Source organism: Chrysochloris asiatica, unplaced genomic scaffold, assembly GCF_000296735.1.
Source record: "Chrysochloris asiatica unplaced genomic scaffold, ChrAsi1.0 scaffold00047, whole genome shotgun sequence".
NCBI lineage: Eukaryota > Metazoa > Chordata > Mammalia > Afrosoricida > Chrysochloridae > Chrysochloris > Chrysochloris asiatica.
In genome coordinates this window covers 10,082,339-10,099,309 of record NW_006408565.1, presented here as the reverse complement: position 1 = coordinate 10,099,309, position 16,971 = coordinate 10,082,339, and the positions used below count along the sequence as shown (strand labels likewise).

Genomic DNA, 16,971 nt, shown 5'->3' with positions numbered 1-16,971 from the left:
GTTCTTACATACTGTTTCCTCTTTCTACTGCATCTGTTGGTGAGGCCAGGTGGATTCTTCTTGTGTAATTTATATTCTTTTGTTTTTACATTATTCTTCATGCATTAAACTGGCCAATTAGTGCTTTTTTTTTTCTTTCTTTCTTTCTTAATTTTGGTAAGAAAAGATGCTGAGTAATAGGTTAAAGAAATGCAAACCAGTCTCCTATATTGATTAAGTGAACTTAATAAGATACTATCAGTAGTATTATGTTTGTTTCAAAGCTAATATTACTGATGTTTTAAGAAATTCTGAGTACATTTATTAAATTAGAAGGGGTAAAGTATTCCTAGTCAGATTTAATTTTAAAAGACACTTCTACAGTGACAGCTTGCCTTGAATACTACTGACAGTGAAAATTTTGAAAATGCCTTTAGATAAATGGATTAAAAATACAATCCTTAGTAGAATAAAAGTGAGTTTAAAAAAATTAATATATTTTAGAATCCCTGTTTTTTTTCATGCATGCCTGATAATTTGAGGGGTCTTCAAAAAGTTTTTGGGAAAATTTTATTCTTTTTTAACTCCATTTTCTAGAACTTTTTGAAGCCCCCTTGTATGTCTGTATTTCATCTTCATTAAATAGGTAACTATACTGGTAGTGTAGTGGTTATGAATCGGGCTGTGAGCCTTAAGGTCAGTGGTTCGAAACTACCAGCTGCTCCGCGGGAGAAAGATGAGGCTTTCTACTCCAGTAAAGATTTACACCCTCGGAAACCCTGTACAGGGTCGCTATGGGTCGGAACCGACTCAACGGCACTTAACAACAACAAAGTGGATCACCGCATCATCAGGTTTCTTCTGAGACACAAAGGGGACCTTCAAAGGGAAGACACTAAAGTATTCCTCCTTGCTGGAGACAGCTTGGGAGCCTCTGAGCCACCCCTTTGACTTCACAGAACTCTCCTCCCTCAGTGTGCCTCCTTTCACACCTCTGTGCCCACAGACCCTCTCCACTGATTGAGTCCCATCCCCCTCTCTGAGCCAGGTTCCCTCAGTAAACCCCTCCTCTACTCTCCACCCCCCAGCACTCTTTGCTCCTTCTCTCCCTTTAAACCTTCCACCCTTGCCCTTCACTGAGTTTAGCACCTCCTCATGGTACTCACTTCTCAGCTCTTTTGAACAGAGCTGCTTCGTCCAGGAGTCCTCATCACTTAGTTTGAAACACCTGAGAACACTTAGAGAACCCCCTGGGTGTGTGAATGTGTGTGTGTGTGTGTGTGTGTGTGTGTGTGTGTGCACACGCACACGCGCGCGCGCTCGATCCCGGGGCACTGTTCTTATTTCCTCTACATTGAAGCAGTTCAGCTCCTGCATCAGTCTCTTCTTCAGGCTGGCCACACCTTCAGCAGGTTCTCAGGCAGGCATTTTGCCTGGATAACAAAGTCCCAGAAAAGGAGGGCCTCTCTGCAGCAGGGTGGAGACCCAGCTATCTGAGATCCCTGAGGGCCTGAGTGACTGAGCTGGCCCATTCCAACTCAGATTCAGTCACTGATCCACAGAACGACTTTGGGTATATTGCTCCTTCTGGGTTCGTTTCTTCCTCTATGCAAAAGTTGTGGGACATCTTCTGCAAGAGCAAACAAGGACAGGATTTTCTGGAGGGCCACCAAAGGTCTCAAGAGCTGCCTTGTGCTCAGCAGCAGCACTGGGGAATTTGTTTGCAAGGGAAGGAATGTGCCTGCCTGACACCAAACCCAATGGGATTCCCACCCCCACCACACTCCCATCCCTGGGACACCAATCGTTCATCTGTGCTAATTCCTCCACTGCCCCTCCTAAGAGGTCCTAGCTAGTCTTGTGACCCAGGAGACCAGGCAGAACGGATTCTGCCATGGACAGCATGAGATATAGAACCTAGCACAGACCCCCTGGATTCCTGGTGTGGTGCTGTGGGTTGATGCCATGGACTGCAAAGTCGTTTGAACTTCAAGGCTGGTGGTTCAAGCTCATCAGCTGCTCCTTGGAAACCCTACACCGGGTTGCTATGGATAGCACTTAACAACAACACTGAGTTCTAGTCTAGTGTTAGACCTTAGTTCAAGAAAATGCACTCGGAGGCTCAGAGACCTTAATGACAAGCCTTTATTCAGCGGATCCGAGACAGACGCACTTACGCCTAAGTACCAACAAGGGTCTGTCTCCCCTCCCTCCCCTTCCCCAGGCCAGTGAACTGGGGGGTGAGGGTGGTGGGGGTGGGGGTGTAATATCCTGTTTGCTATTTACAACTTCTCTGTGATGTACTTTGATCTCCCTATAACTTCACTTCATTCATTCTTCCCAGGAGATAAAGGGAGGATGGGGGTTGGTCCTGGAACCGAGTTAACTCAGGCAGAACATTGATCTATTCCTCTAGCTGTCACAAGGAGCCAGAGTCTACGGTAAACCATGATTACATTACAACAATTTATGTCAGTGTTGTTTTACATCAAGGCTACTTAGCGAGCTAAGTCTTAGAGAGTCTACATCAAAAGCGAGCTAAAGATTATTCACTGATTAATAGTTACCAGGTGTTAGATGTTAGAAATGGACTCTACAGTCCTTCACTAGGGCCTCGCCACCACACCAGTGTGAACTCAGGCAAGACCCTTCCCAGGTGAAGACTATAGTCCATGAATCCTAAACACCCGCTACTGTGTTATGTGCCATGGAGTCGATTCAGACTCATAGCGACTCTGTATAGGGTTTGGAGGAGCGGTTGGTGGATTTGAACCGCTGACCTGTGGTTTAAACCGACCTTGAGGTCGACTTCCAAACACCAGCTATTAGAGCTTATGATTTTGAGGGATCAGAGTAGGAAATAGGGTCTCCTTTTCACCCCAAATTTGGATACCTTAACCCGACACAGCCCGGCGGAAGATAACTACTTGGCAGATTTGGCTAACAGCCTGAATAGGCGGGGCGGGTCCAAGGCATTCCAGTTTCTGATTGGCTGCATTGTCCATCGCTCAGTTCTTCGTAATATAAGACGCACCGGCGGCTGGCGCCGCTCTGCGCTGGTGCGGAGTCTGCGGCCGAATCGCACTTGGCCTGGGCACGTTAACCGTTCTCCCCCGCGCGGGGGCTGCTCGCCAGACCCTCGGACCGACAGCCGCAGACCGCCGGGGGGGCGGGGCGGGGGATGCCGGGCTGCCGCATCAGCGCCTGCGGCCCCGGGGCCCAGGAAGGGACGGCGGAGCCAGGGTCCCCGCCGCCACCCCGGGAGCCCCAGCCGTCCCCTCAGTCCCCGCCCCCGTCCCCAACTCCGATCTTGACCCCGGCCCAGGCCCCGCCGGGGGCGGTCCCGGAATCGATCGAAGGGCAGGAGCTGCAGCGCTGGCGCCAGGGCGCTAGCGGGGGCGCGGGGGGTCCCGGGCCGGCAGCGGACGGCGGCGCGGCGGGGACAGGGGGCCGAGCGCTGGAGCTGGCCGAAGCGCGGCGACGGCTGCTGGAGGTGGAGGGCCGCCGGCGCCTGGTGTCGGAGCTGGAGAGTCGCGTGCTGCAGCTGCACCGTGTCTTCTTGGCGGCGGAGCTACGCCTGGCGCACCGCGCAGAGAGCCTGGGTCGTTTAGGCGGCGGCGTGGCGCAAGCCGAGCTCTACTTGGCGGCGCACGGGCCGCGCCTTAAGAAGGGCCCGCGTCGTGGCCGTCGTGCTCGTCCGCCCGCGCTACTCGCTTCGGCACTCGGCTTGGGTGGCTGCGTGCCTTGGGGCGCCGGTCGCCTGCGGCGAGGCCACGGCCCCGAGCCCGACTCGCCCTTCCGCCGCAGCCCGCCCCGCGGCCCCGCCTCTCCCCAGCGCTGACCTCGAACCTGGTCCCCCCTCCCCGCCGCCACCCTAGACCAGCCATCGCCGAGAGACCTATACCGTTGAATGGAAGGCATCACCGATGCGGATGGACAGACAGATCGCAGGAAGACTGTCCAGGGCCCGGGGACCCTGTAATGGAGGCTGAGGTGCAGTATTAGTGGGTGGTGCATTTGTGGGGACCAGCGGGTGGTTCCGGGCTGCCCGACCGCTCTCCCCTCCCTGGGTCCCTAATAAAGCTGACCACATTCTGCTGCAACCTCTCCACCTGGGAGAGTGAGGTAGCACGAAGTTCTCACTGCGGAGTTGGGCAAATTGAGGGTACTGAGATCCCAGGAGGGTTCTGGCACCAGACTTTTACCAGTGTGAACCTGCCACACTGTGCAGCACCCCCCCCCCCCCCCCCCCCCCCCCCCCCCGACACACACACACGCTGGCCTCCTTACACTCGCCTTTCCTAAGTGTCACGAGGATGTAACAAGGGTCGTGCCCTTCAGGTTGCTGCTTTCTAACAGAACTCAGCTCCTTAACTTCAGGGAATGGCGTGGGAGCTGGCGCAGGATGCATGATTGAGTTCGCTCCTTAGCTTCTGTTTCCCATCTGGGAAGACGGGACTCCAGATAGGTTATAGATTGGTTCCCATCACACTTATTTTTAGGCCTTTCAGCCTCCAGGAGACATATTTTTTCCCATGCCAACTGCCTAAAGCTTCACTTTTCTCTCTTAATATGGCAGGACCTAGAGAACCCCTCCTCCTACCTAGTCTCTAAGATGGCTCTGCCAGGGATGGAGCCAGGTATTAACCTTTAACAGGCCCCAGGGAACAGGTATGGCTTTAACTACTAGAAAGGGGAGCTTTAAGGGGCCAGGCCTGAAATGAAATCTACAGCTCATCTTATCCAAGGGTCCTTCAGGCCCGTTTCTTGTCCCCACTCAGCTGTGGGTGTCTTGCTGTTCACTAAGTTAAATGTGGCCTCGCTGTCAGCCTGGGAAGTTGGTGTCATCACCTCCTGCAAGGTGTGTGGTAAGTTTAACATGGACAGAGGTCTTTGTTCTTCCTCCATTTAGATCTTATGTTTAGCTCTAGAAACAGACACTGCTTTTGCTGAGGGAGCCAGGAGCTAATTTAAAGGAGTCTTCTTTTTACAGAGAGGAGAGGGGATTTCTCAAGGTCACTTGCCATTGAGGGGCAGAACCAGGCCCAGGCCTTTCCTATGTCCTTTCTATAATGTCCCAGGGGCAGGGAGTGGGGAGGGCTGGACCCTACTGTTCTGTGCCCTGTCTCTGGACCAGTTTCTTCTCTGATCATGACTGTCCTTCCCTCGTATCAGGGTTTGGGACTAAGGAGGAGAAGGAGGGTGACATAGGGTAACGTAGAGTAATTAGACTCAGGTCTAATCCTGTTCAGGTCGGGCGCACTACTTTGTGATGCTGAGCCCCAGGGACCCTCACCTGACTCTTCTCCATAAGCCATTCCTCTCCCTAGGTACCAAACTTGGATTGGTTTCTTGGCCAGCAGCCAGGCCTTGCTTAACCCATTCTTAGTTGGGGAAGAGAGGCCCAGAAGGAGATCTCAGAATTCCTGAGACAGAGCTTGGGGACCAAGAGAGCTGTATGGGCACTGGCATCCTTTGACCTTTCCAGAGAGGGAGAACCTTCCAAGGCCACTTGGGTCATTTGGGATCTAGAGGCCCAGTGAAGACAGGGACTTGCTAGAGGTAACAGTGAGGACACGCCCAGCCAGAACGTTTTTTTTTTTTTTTTCCAGGGGGGGTGGGGGGGGTGGGGAGTGGGGGATGGGTTTGAGCACTTGACCAGAGAAGCTTTTAGCTAATGGTGTCAAGTGCTTTCACCACTGCAGTCTTGCCTTAGTCTGGGATTGATTGATAATCAGCTTTGGAGAGGGAGGAGAAAGGGAGCTAGAGATGATTTTTTTTTTTTTTTTAATGTTTTATTGTGAATTATGTGATATTTTACATGGGAGAACATTAGTTTTATATTCATTGCCATGGTTACAATCCCCTCCATGCCTGAAAGCCTGCCTCCCCTCCCCCTAGTCATCAGCACACAGCCCCTCTCCCTCTTTGGGTCTGTGTCTAAAGTCCCCAGCTGCTCCATCCCTCCACATCATCTTCTCTGCCTCCATCTCTGGTGTCATTGCTTCTCTGTCCTGCTCTCTGCTCTTCTCCCTTGATGGTTCCAGGGACCTCCACTCCAAGACTGCAAAATTAATCACTCCCCTACTTGCTACAAAACTGTCTACCTTTACATTTCCAACCCTCACAATCAGTCCTGTTAACAGTTATTCACTATTGTATCACAAGAGACCTATCCCCATCTCTTTCATCAGCCCCACCCAAACAGATTGGATACTGCTCAGTGGAGATTATACCTTTCTCCATGTCCTCTGGATCTAGGTTCCCTCTTGAAAGCTTGTAAGCCAGTCACATCTTGCCTTTGTAGCCCCCACCCCTCCACTTTGGGTAGTCAATGTCCAAGTTGCCCATCCCTGTCTACTCTGTGTATGGAGGGGATGGGAATGATCCTTGCTGTAAAGATTTGTTCCCTCTTTTGAGCTACTGCATCCATAGGTGTAGGTCAGGTTCATCAAATTGTATCAGATTATGGAGATGATTCTTGTTGGAGAAAATGGTTTATCGGTGAGAAGACTGGAGATTGGTCTGGTGTCAAATGTGGTTTCTGCCCCTTCTTTCCACTTCCAGCTGACCCACTCTCCCCCAGGTCACATAACACTTAATGACTTACTTGAACCCTTGCTCTTGGTGACCTGTCTGTCTGTCACCCCTCTCCCCGGTAATAAAAATCACTTCCACACCTTCCTGAGCCATCTCCAGTTTCCAGCCTGCCTCCATTTTCTCTTCAGTCAACAGACACTGATAGCTACTCAGAGTCAGGGGCTCAAGAAACAGAAAGGAACCACAGAGTCACTGTCTCTCAGTCCTCTTCCAGGCCGCCTTCATCACAGGAAACCCCCTCAGGGGTGGACAGTCTGTGTTGTTGGAAGGCCACAACCCTGCCCTTGGGAAGGAGATTGGCTTTAGCCTGTCTCCATGTCCTCATGTCTTTGTTGATGGGCAACACCACCAGAGGGCATTGTGGGGCTGTTTTGCAGAACTTGGGGTGTGGCTTGGAGCAGATTCTCTGCCTGGTGGGGCAGAGGCTTCCTTGGCCTAGGAGTTTTAGACTTAAGGGTCGGTCTGGTGGAGGGAACGGATAGTGATGGTTAGTGCCGCCTGTGGGTGAGGGTGTAGTTCTGGGAATGGCTTCTTGGGCCGGGTGGGTTTGGAGGCTGGAACTTCATTCATCTCCAGCTTCTTGGGGCTGGAGCTCACTTGGAGAACGGGGAGACGTGTGCAACCTGGTTGAAGTTACGTCTGAGTTAAAGCTGGGAGCTATTTTGCTCCACATAGGTTTGTTACACTGATAATTGATCAGAACATTCTACATTGCCACTCCCCAGAGACCGAAGTGGCTGACAGGATGTGGCCAAGGTGCTCCAAGCTGTCAGTAGCCCGGTTTCAGAATAATCCTTTTACTAACAGCTGGGTCCCTCAAGAAAAACCCAGGTGCCCAGGCTTCCCAGAGGTGGAAAGGCTCCTTGCTTTCTAGCTAGCAGGGGAGGGGGCAATTGGAAAAGCTTGAAGATGCCCAGCTACCTTATTCTCCTATTAGTCTTGGCCACACCCTGGAAAGGCACTTTTGCTTCTGTAATAATATGTGGACTGCTTCCTCTATGCCCATTAGCTGATTTAGCCCTTGTAGCCACTCTGCAGCGTAGTGGTTACGAATCGGGCTGCGAACCTAAAGGTCAGCGGTTCGAAACTACCAGCTGCTCCGCGGGAGAAAGATGAGGCTTTCTATTCCCATAAGGATTTACACCCTCGGAAACCCTGTACAGGGTCGCTATGGGTCGGAACCGACTCGACGGCACGTAACAACAACAACAACAAAGCCACTCTGCAAAGTGGGAGTTGCTGTTAAGTGCCCTTGAGTTGCTTCCGACTCAGAGAGAGAGAGAGAGAGACCCTAAATAGGGTTTCTGAGGAGCAGCTGGTGAGTTTGAACTGCTGAACTTGCAGTTCAAGCTGACCTTCAGTGCCACACCAGGAATCCAAAGTGAAGGTTATTGTTGTTAAGTGTCATTGAGTTGATTCTGACCCATAGCAACCCTCTATAGGTTTTCCAAGGAGCAGCTGGTAAACTTGAATCACCAACCTTGCTGTTCAAATGACTTTGCAGTCTGATGCATTAATGCACACTGCCACACGTTAGTAGGGGTAATTATGCTCATTTCTAGTGAGGAAACTGAGGGTCTGGGACAATAGGAGACTTGTCTGAAGACACAGATCCTATTGTTAAATGCTGTTGAGTTGGTTCCAACTCATAACAACCCTGTACAGGCTTTCCAAGGCTTTTGAAATCTTCATGTGAGCAAAAAGCCTCATCTTTTCTCCTATGGGCTGCTTTTGGGTTCGAACTGCTGACCTTGTGGTTCACAGTCCTGTGTTTATTCTGTGGAGCCACCACACTCTCCTTAAACATGAGCTATGTAGCTGTTTATTCATTAGGTTGATGAGGGCTCCATTTGGATGCAAGGGTTTCTGGGGGTTCACCTTTAATGCTGGGCACAGAGTCCCTGATCCTTGAATCTGAGGAGGGCCATGATGAAACTCTGGAGGGGTGATGGAGGATGCCCAGTACTGCCAAGATCAGAGCATACCCCCAGTCTGGTTGTCTGGATCCTGGGGAATGAGTCAAACTGAGTCAACACACCTGGCCTTTGTTAGGGGTGGGTCCAGGATAAGCAGGGTTGGGGGCAGGGCCTGTGCTTGCCTTGGAGGGCTACCTGTTCTCTGTAGACTCCAGCTGGAGTGCAGAGGAGAACAAAGACCCTTGAAAGAGGGTGACAAGTTCCATGGTGGGACAGAAAGTGCCCAGATTTGGAACAAGACACCTGGGATTTATCCTTGACCTGCAATGTCTGAGCTGGGCTACCTTAGGCAAGTTACTTCACTTCTCTGAGTCCTTCCTTCCTTCCTTCCTTCTTCCTTTTCTTTATCTTCTTGGGTGGTAGGGAGGGCAGCTAGGGAGGAGATAACTTTCAGAGTATCACATTAAGTACCTAGCATATAGCTGTTAAAGGAGCTCTGGTAGCGTAGTGGTTATGAATCGGGCTGCTATTCTCAGGTCCAGCAGTTCGAAACTACCAGCTGTTCCGTGGGAGAAAGATGAGGCTTTCTGCTCCCATAAAGATTTACAGCCTCGGAAACCCTGTACAGGGTCGCTATGAGTTGAAACCGACTCCATGGCACACAACAACAACAACATATAGCTGTTAAGTGCCCTCACTGTGAGCCTATAGAAGGTTTCCAAGGCTATAAATTTTGCAGGAGCAGAAAGCCTCATTGTTCTTCCATGGAGCAAGCAGCTGGTGGGCTGGAACCACTGACCTTGTGGTTCACAGTCCAGAGCTTATCCTACAGAGCTACTGTGCTCCTGTAGCACATCATGTTGTTGTTGTTAAGTGCCATCAAGTCGGTTCCGACCCATAGCGACCCTGTACAGGGTTTCCAAGGGTGTAAATCTTTACGGGAGTAGAAAGCCTCATCTTTCTCCCGCGGAGCGGCTGGTAGTTTCAAACCTCTGACTTTAAGGTTCGCAGCCCGATTCGTAACCACTACGCTACCAGAGCTCATCATAGGAATCTGTAAATGTAACAAAGCTGCCAGGACAGAGCCCCCAGGCAATGGAGGTCTTGCTTTTCCAGAGCATCACCATATCAGGAATCCGTGGACCGGGCCCTCCTCCCACCCGCCTCACCCCCAGCCCAGGCCTAGAGAACTCCATAAGGGGAGCGGTGGTGGAGGGGGCAGGCCATTCATCCCAGGAACATTCCATTCTAACTGCTCAGGCCAGTGGGGATGCCAGCCAAGGACAAAGGCCTGAGGGAACCTCTATTTCCCCCATGGGTCCACCCTTTCCAGGGTGGGAACCAATGAAGACCCATTTCATATGCATTGGGCTGCAAACCGCAAGGTCAGCAGTCCAAAACTACCAGCTGTTCCGTGGAAGAAAGATGAGGCCACCCTGTACCTCTCTCTACAATTGCCCCTCTCAAGGAGGGGGATGTGGAAGGGCTTGGGTGGGGCTGGGTGGCTATGGGAAAGAGATAATTAAAGCTCTTGAATTATTTTTCCCAGCTCCTCCCAGCTCCTCTGCACTCCTGGATTCTCCACTTTCCTGGACACCTCCTTCAGGAAGACTTCTCGAATTGACGCTACACAACCTCAGCACCCTTCTCCCTTCACAGGAGCCCTTCACTTTATAGTGGGAAGGGGCTCAATTCTGATACTAAGATACATAGGAATTTCTTTATATATGCCAGATTTGACTTCTGCTTACAATGTTCAATTGAAGAGTGCCACTGGGTTTCCATGTTGGTAGTTGTCATTGCCTCTCTGCCTAACCCCTCTGGGGGCCTGTTTGAAGGAACCTTAGTCTGAGAAGTCCTTTGCTCTCGCGGCATGGAGCGTGCCTATGGCCCTCAGACCATCAGCTGCTGGCTCCTAGGGAGGACACATCTCTTAGGAGAAGGTGGTGACAGTATAAAAAAATCTAAGCAAAAGTTTTAAATGCAAAAAGGAATCGTAGTTACCCAAATATCCTAATCATAGAGGGAGGGGGGGCGGTTACATTTACTCACACACAACCCAGAACTTGTAGAATTCTGCAAAGCAAATGTATAGCTAAGCCGTCCCTTGATTTATACAAGCAGGAAGAATAAATTCCAGTAATGGGAGGCAAATGTGTATGGCTTTGAGGTTTATTTTGCAGATGTCTTTGTTACCTTTCCTTTGTGTGTGTCTGTCACAGCTCTTTAAGTGGGCAGTTTCTGTTCAGTGTTCTGGGCATGTCCATGGATTGACAGACTGATTTCTCCATTGACCTGAGTCAGCTAATCCTTTCCAGGAAGTCTTCCCTGATGAAAGATGTGATGAGGACGGTGGTTGTTACGTGCTGTGGAGTCAGTTCCGACCCATAGCGACCCTGTACAGGGTTTCTGAGGCTGTAAATCTTTACGGGAGCAGAAAGCCTCATCTTTCTTCCACGGAACAGCTGGTAGTTTTGGACTGCTGACCTTGCGGTTTGCAGCCCAATGCATAGCCACTGCGCTACCAGAGCTCCTTGATGAGGAAGGTAGGGGATGGGAATGTACATTTGAGGGTAGGTGACCCTGAAGGAGGTTGTGCATGTTTGTGATAATGTGGTGGCATGATGTGTGCAACAGTGTTGGTGACTATGAACCTGTTTTATCAGCCAGGATCCCCAAAGGAGAAAGGGCACACTCAAACTGTGAAGCATCTTTTAAAGGGACTATTTCAAAATGTGTCCTGGTAGGATAAAGTCAGCATTTCAAATCCACCAGCTGCTCCAGAAACCCTATACAGGGTTGACACTGACTCTACAACACTTAACAATTTCAAAAGGAAGGAGCTCTGGTGGTGCAAATGGTTAAGTGCTTAGCTGCTAACCCAAAGGGTGCCAGTTCAAACCTACCCAGTGGCTCTATGGGTGAGACTTGGTGATCTCCCTCTGTGAAGATTATAGTCAAGAACATCCTACAGGGCATTTCTACTCTGTCGTATGGGATCACTATAAGTCCTAAGCCACTTGTTAACCTTTACAGGAGCAGAAAGTCTCATCTTTTCCCCACAGAACAGCTGGCACTTTGGAACTGCTGACCTTGAGGTTAGACCCATGAAATTTCCAAAGCTATGGGCTGGTTAGGAAACTTAGGCGAGATGATGCAATATTCTGGGGCTACCAACAGTGAGAGACCTTACAAATCCTAAACATTAAGTGGGGAGAGGAGGGGAGGGTATAGGAACCTGAGTGTAACCTGTGAAGGATACAGCCACCAAGAACAACCTGGTGGAGAGGAAGCAGGGTGCTGGAACAAACCCCTTCCTCCCCTCAGTCTCCTGCTGGAAACTCTCATTGGCCAAACCCAACGGGAGCCTGAGAACTTGGGAGCCATTGATGCAGTCCACACAGGGTAAACTCCCCAGGACACAGGGAGGGAAGAGAAGGCGAGATAATTATTGGAGAGCCAGCACATTCTAGCTGCCTGCCTGGTATAACTTCTGATCCCCAAAGTACACAGAGATGTTCCATCCTCCTTTGGGACTTCTTTCCTATGGGTCTGGAGGGGTGGGTGGATTGTTGATTGGAGAGCACTGTGGGTTTGCAGGTGTGGGGAGGGCAAGACTCCCCCCACTCCCAGCGCCTTAGTCCTTTTAAATAAATGGCTGCAGAAATTGTTCATGAGAGGAGCAATGTCAGCCATGGAATCAGTGTTTTTCTCACAGCCCCCAAACACTGCATTGCCTCCAAACACACCCACAGGCCCATTTGTTACCATCACAAGCCCCTGACGTGGTCACCACCGTCATGGCTAATGTCATATATACATCAATAAAATAATACATCTTCAGGCATATCACCAGGAGGAACCAGTCCCTAGAGGACATCCTGCATGGTAAAGTGGAGTGTCAGACAAAAAGGAAGACCCCTCAATTAGATGGATTGGCACAGTGGCAGCAGCAGTGGACTCAAATGTAATCATTGTGAGGATGGCACAAGACGGGGCAGTGTTTTCTTCTGACTTGACCGTACCTAACAACAAGGCTACACTATGCCATGTTATTGTTAAGTACCGTGGAGTTGGTTCCGACTCATAGTGACCCTGCACAGGGTTTCCGAGGCTGTAAATCTTTACAGGAGCAGAAAGCCTCATCTTTCTCCTGCGGAACACTGTGCCATAGTCAGACCTAACATGATAAATGTCACAGTAATACAAACTATTTCACTATCACATGTCAGGCATGTTGTCATACATGTATAAGAGACAAGCTCAGCTGAAACTTGTCCATCCTGGGTGATCCTGCTGGTATTAAAATACTGGTGGCATAGCTTCCAGCAATACACAAGCCACCACAGTATGACAAAGTGACAGATGAGTGGTGGACAAGAGACATTTTGTCACATCATCCATGTGAATCAGTGTAGGCACAGCATAGCGAGCCGGTTAACAAACAATAGTTCTGGAGTCAGAGAAGCCTGCCTGACCTCTCTGGCCTCAGTTTCCTCATCTGTAATACAGGAATGATGCTGTTTCCTCATGAAGTAAGGATGAAATGGGATAATGATCAGAGATGTTACTGTAACTTGAATAATGTAGTCAATACCTCATTGAAGTATACATGTAGAAATGGCTGAATTGGTGTTATCTTTTGCTGTGTTTATTTTCAACAACAACAAACAAAACCTTAGCACTGTGCCTGACCTGGACTAAAGGACTCGACAAGTGGTGGTGGTGGAGTCAGTTCCGACTCAGCGACCACGTATAGGGTTTCAGAGGCTGTAAATCCTTGGCACATAACAGAAGTCTTTACAGGAGTGGAAAGCCTCATCTTTCTCCCACAGAACAGCTGGTAGTTTCAAACTGCTGACCTTGAGGTTGTTGTTATGTGCTGTGGAGTCAGATCTGACTCATAGCAACCCTGCACAGGGTTTCCAAGGCTGTAAAGCTTTATGGGAGCAGAAAGCCTCATCTTTCTCCCGCGGAACAGCTGGTAGTTTTGAACTGCTGAACTTAGCAGCCTAATTTGTAACCACTATGCTGCCAGAGCTCCTTCAGACAGAGAACACATTGGATATTAAACTGATAAGAACAGATACTACACCTGATCTTAGCCAAAAGCCTGAGAAGCAAGAAATGGTGGCAGTTACTGTGAATTCCTGTCTTACACTCCCACATCGACACTTGCGTGACTATTTGGATCAGCTCCAGTGAATACACACATGCACACAGGCCAGCCAGGCACTCTTGGATGCACATATTCTCCCCCTCCCCCGAAAGACACACCTGCCAGGGGCACGTGTACAGTTACAGACTAGTTCCTTCTGCCCAGAATGTTCTTTCCCCAGACATCCTTGTGGCTTGCTTCCCATTACCTTTATGAAGTCTTTGCTCACTCATCACCTTCTCAATGAGACCCAGCCTAATTTCTTAAAGATGCAAACTTAGCACTTCCAATCCCTTACCCTGCTACAGATAAGGAAAAGTCAAAAAGTACTGCTACAAAATCATAGAAACCTTTATTAAACAAAAATATCAAAATGCGATGCTATCATTTCTTGACATGGCCTCCATCTAAGACAACACAGTTCTGAAGGTGGTGTTTCTATCTCTTTAATCTTTTCTTGATGAAATTCTGTACTCTGATTTATACCATGTCACAACAGAAGCTTTGGCATCCTTGAGGGGCTCAAATTGTGTTCCTTTGAAATGTTCTTAGAGTTTGGGGAACAAAAGAAATCTGAAGAAGCAAGATTGGGGTTGTAGAGTGAATGGGATAAGGTTTCCCAATGAAATTCTCCTAGGAAAGCCCTTGCTACCCATAAATAATGAGCTAAAATGTCTTTCTAATAATTCCCTATGATCTTACTGTGTCCTTCCAGAACATCTATCAAGATTACCCTTGGGAATTCCCCAAACCAAAACCTTCTGAGCTGACCTGACCTCTCTGCTGGTCTAGCAGATCTCCTCAAAAGCTACTAGCTTGATTGGGTCTTTGTTTTGAAGGCAACCTGACAAGACTACAAGGAACCCTGGTGGCACTGTGGGTTAGGTGTTGGGTTGCTAACCTCAGGTCAGGTTCAAACCCACCATATACTCTGAGGGAGAAAGATGAGATTGTTCTCATAAGATTTGTTGTCTTGGAAACCCTATATAGCACAGCTATGAGTCAGAATTGATTCAATACAAGTGGATTTGGTTTGGGTATCGAGACTAAGACAAGTGTATTACTAAGAGAACTTGTCTGCAATCGTCCACTGGCCACAGAGACATGTTTAAACACTGATTGTTTGGAGTAAATCTGTGCATGTCTAAACTAGAACCATAGTAGCTATACTTGTTGACTTAACCCCGTATATATTTAAAGCATCACGGATCTTCTAAGACCATATAGTTCTTTTTTTCTGTCTGCCCCACTTTAGAATGTAATCTCCATGAGGACAGGAAACCTGATCTGTTTTGTTTGCTGATGCATTTTCAATGCCTAGAATTGTATCTGGCACATCTTAGGCCAAGTACAGGGTCTATGCACATGTCCCTGTGGGTTTTTGGGCTTCAAAAACAAGCACATCTAGGTTAATGCACTCCCCACCCTAATAAGCTATACCCACTGTGTTTAGTGAGTGCCACCTCATACCCAGGCTCAAATGAACAAATCAGGTAGGACAAACCTGGGTGGGCCAGGCTGGGTGTGGACGCTGCTTTCAGTCACCAATCCGAGTCAGTCTCTCCACCTACTCGTCCAGCAATTTTAAGTCCAGGTGGGGCTACAGGCACCCATAGGGACCCACTGAGGTGAGGCAGATTGTTCACCGTGGCAACCTGGGGCCTCTTCTGCAACCTTGTGTTTACTACCTTGCTTGGAACCATCAAAGTCACCACTTCAGAGGCCCCCTAATGAGGCTGGATAAGTTAAGGGTTTTGCTATTCCTGGATCAAAGGGACTAGGTAAACAGTGGGTAGCGTCCAGGCTGGTGACTGGCTGATGCCCTCAGGTAACAGCTCCCTGGGAGCTTGTGGCTGACATCAGCTCCCAGACAGCCTCAAGTGGTCCCTCTGGGTTTGAAAAGAGATCTTGTCTTTTTAATGGATTTGCTTGGAGAGCCAGAGCATGCCTTGAAAGAAAGGTGGTTTTCCCACCAACACTTGGGGTGAAGGAGGAAGCTGGAAGGCTGAGGTAGCCCCACACAAGTAGCGAGGCCCAACCTGGGCTCCAGCTCTGGAGGACTCTGCAGCCTCAGTGCCCATCTCTGGAGAGACCTTCAGCTAATTCACCTAGTTCATTCTCCAGCTGCTCTTGGATGGAACTGGGGTCAAACAACCTGACCAGGGGTGAGGAAACCAGGACCATGAGACTCTAGGCAGAAAACAGTCAAGTATTTGCTTTTTAACAGGACCGTGAGTGCCACTTTAGACTTGCTGAGGTACCCTATAGGTGCAGGTCACATGTGTGACCTGAGCACCCACCACATAGGTGTCAAATTAGAGCTGTGTTGAGGGTCATGGGCAGTCCCTCAGCCATAGCCCAGTCCTGACAGCCAGTAACCCTTCCCACTCCCAGGTGAGCCAGACTCAGGCTGGAGGAGGCAGCGCAGCCCCACAGCGATGGAAAGCATGGCACTGTGCTCAGCGTAGACAACTTTATTGACAGGTGTTTAAGAGTGTAAAACAGTAACAAATCCAGAGGGCTGGGAAAGGAGTTTGGGCATGGCCCCTGTCCACCAAGTGAGGACCCTATAATCAGGCCAATGGGAAGGGGACACTTGACTCTGGTCATTTTGGGCCCAGCACTCTCCAAAGAACAAGCTCCCTGGCAAGAGGGCTCTTCATGATACTGGGAAAGAGAGCAACATCCTGGAAGGGATATAAGTAGGTCCTGTCCCATGCTGCTATCCTGTGCACACCTAGACCTCTCAAGAGGAAGGTGGAGAGTTGGGAGACTGGGCTAAACCTACCCCTTCCCAAACCTGCTTCCCTCCTCCCAATGATTAGATAGGCTGGACCACTGTTAATGGCCCAACCTGACTCAAGGTGAGTAGTCCCCCAAACAATGAATTTTCACTGTGTTTGGGCTACAGGCCCTTAGAGGAGGCTGCTGAGATCGCTGTGGGCTGACCATAGCCAAAAAGTCCTTTCTGAGCCAGGGAAATTAACCCAAGATGCTGGGCACTAGACTACCAATCCAAATTTGCTTTGTCTCCTGAAGGTGGTTGACTCCCCCCAAGACAAATGACCCCAGCACCCATAATCATGCATTCCAAGAGTGCGTAACCAAAGGACCCTCCTGCCCAGAATCCCAGCTTGGCTGTTGTAAGCCCACAAGGGCCTCCCTTGAGCAGTCTGTTCTGGTTCAATCAAAGGTGCAACCCTATAGCAATGCTGGGCCACCTGCCACAGGCTGGTTGTCTCTGGTCATGTTCTCCACACCTTCTTGGAGATCCCACACCATCCAGTAAGGTCCAGCCTCTTTTGGCCAGGGTCCCAG

At 49.6% G+C, this 16,971-nt stretch overlaps 1 protein-coding gene across 1 annotated transcript; it reads left to right on the top strand.

Moving 5' to 3' along the window:
• Positions 1-3,160: 3,160 nt before the first annotated feature.
• TRNP1 (TMF1-regulated nuclear protein 1) lies at positions 3,161-3,820 on the top strand. Its single transcript, XM_006862246.1, has one exon. The coding sequence runs from the start codon at positions 3,161-3,163 to the stop codon at positions 3,818-3,820; it is 660 nt and encodes a 219-aa protein (XP_006862308.1).
• The last annotated feature ends 13,151 nt before the right edge of the window (positions 3,821-16,971 follow it).

Coding starts and splice junctions, on each gene's coding strand:
- TRNP1 (XM_006862246.1), top strand. CDS start 3,161: ATGCCGGGCTGCCGCATCAGCGCCTGCGGCCCCGGGGCCCAGGAAGGG.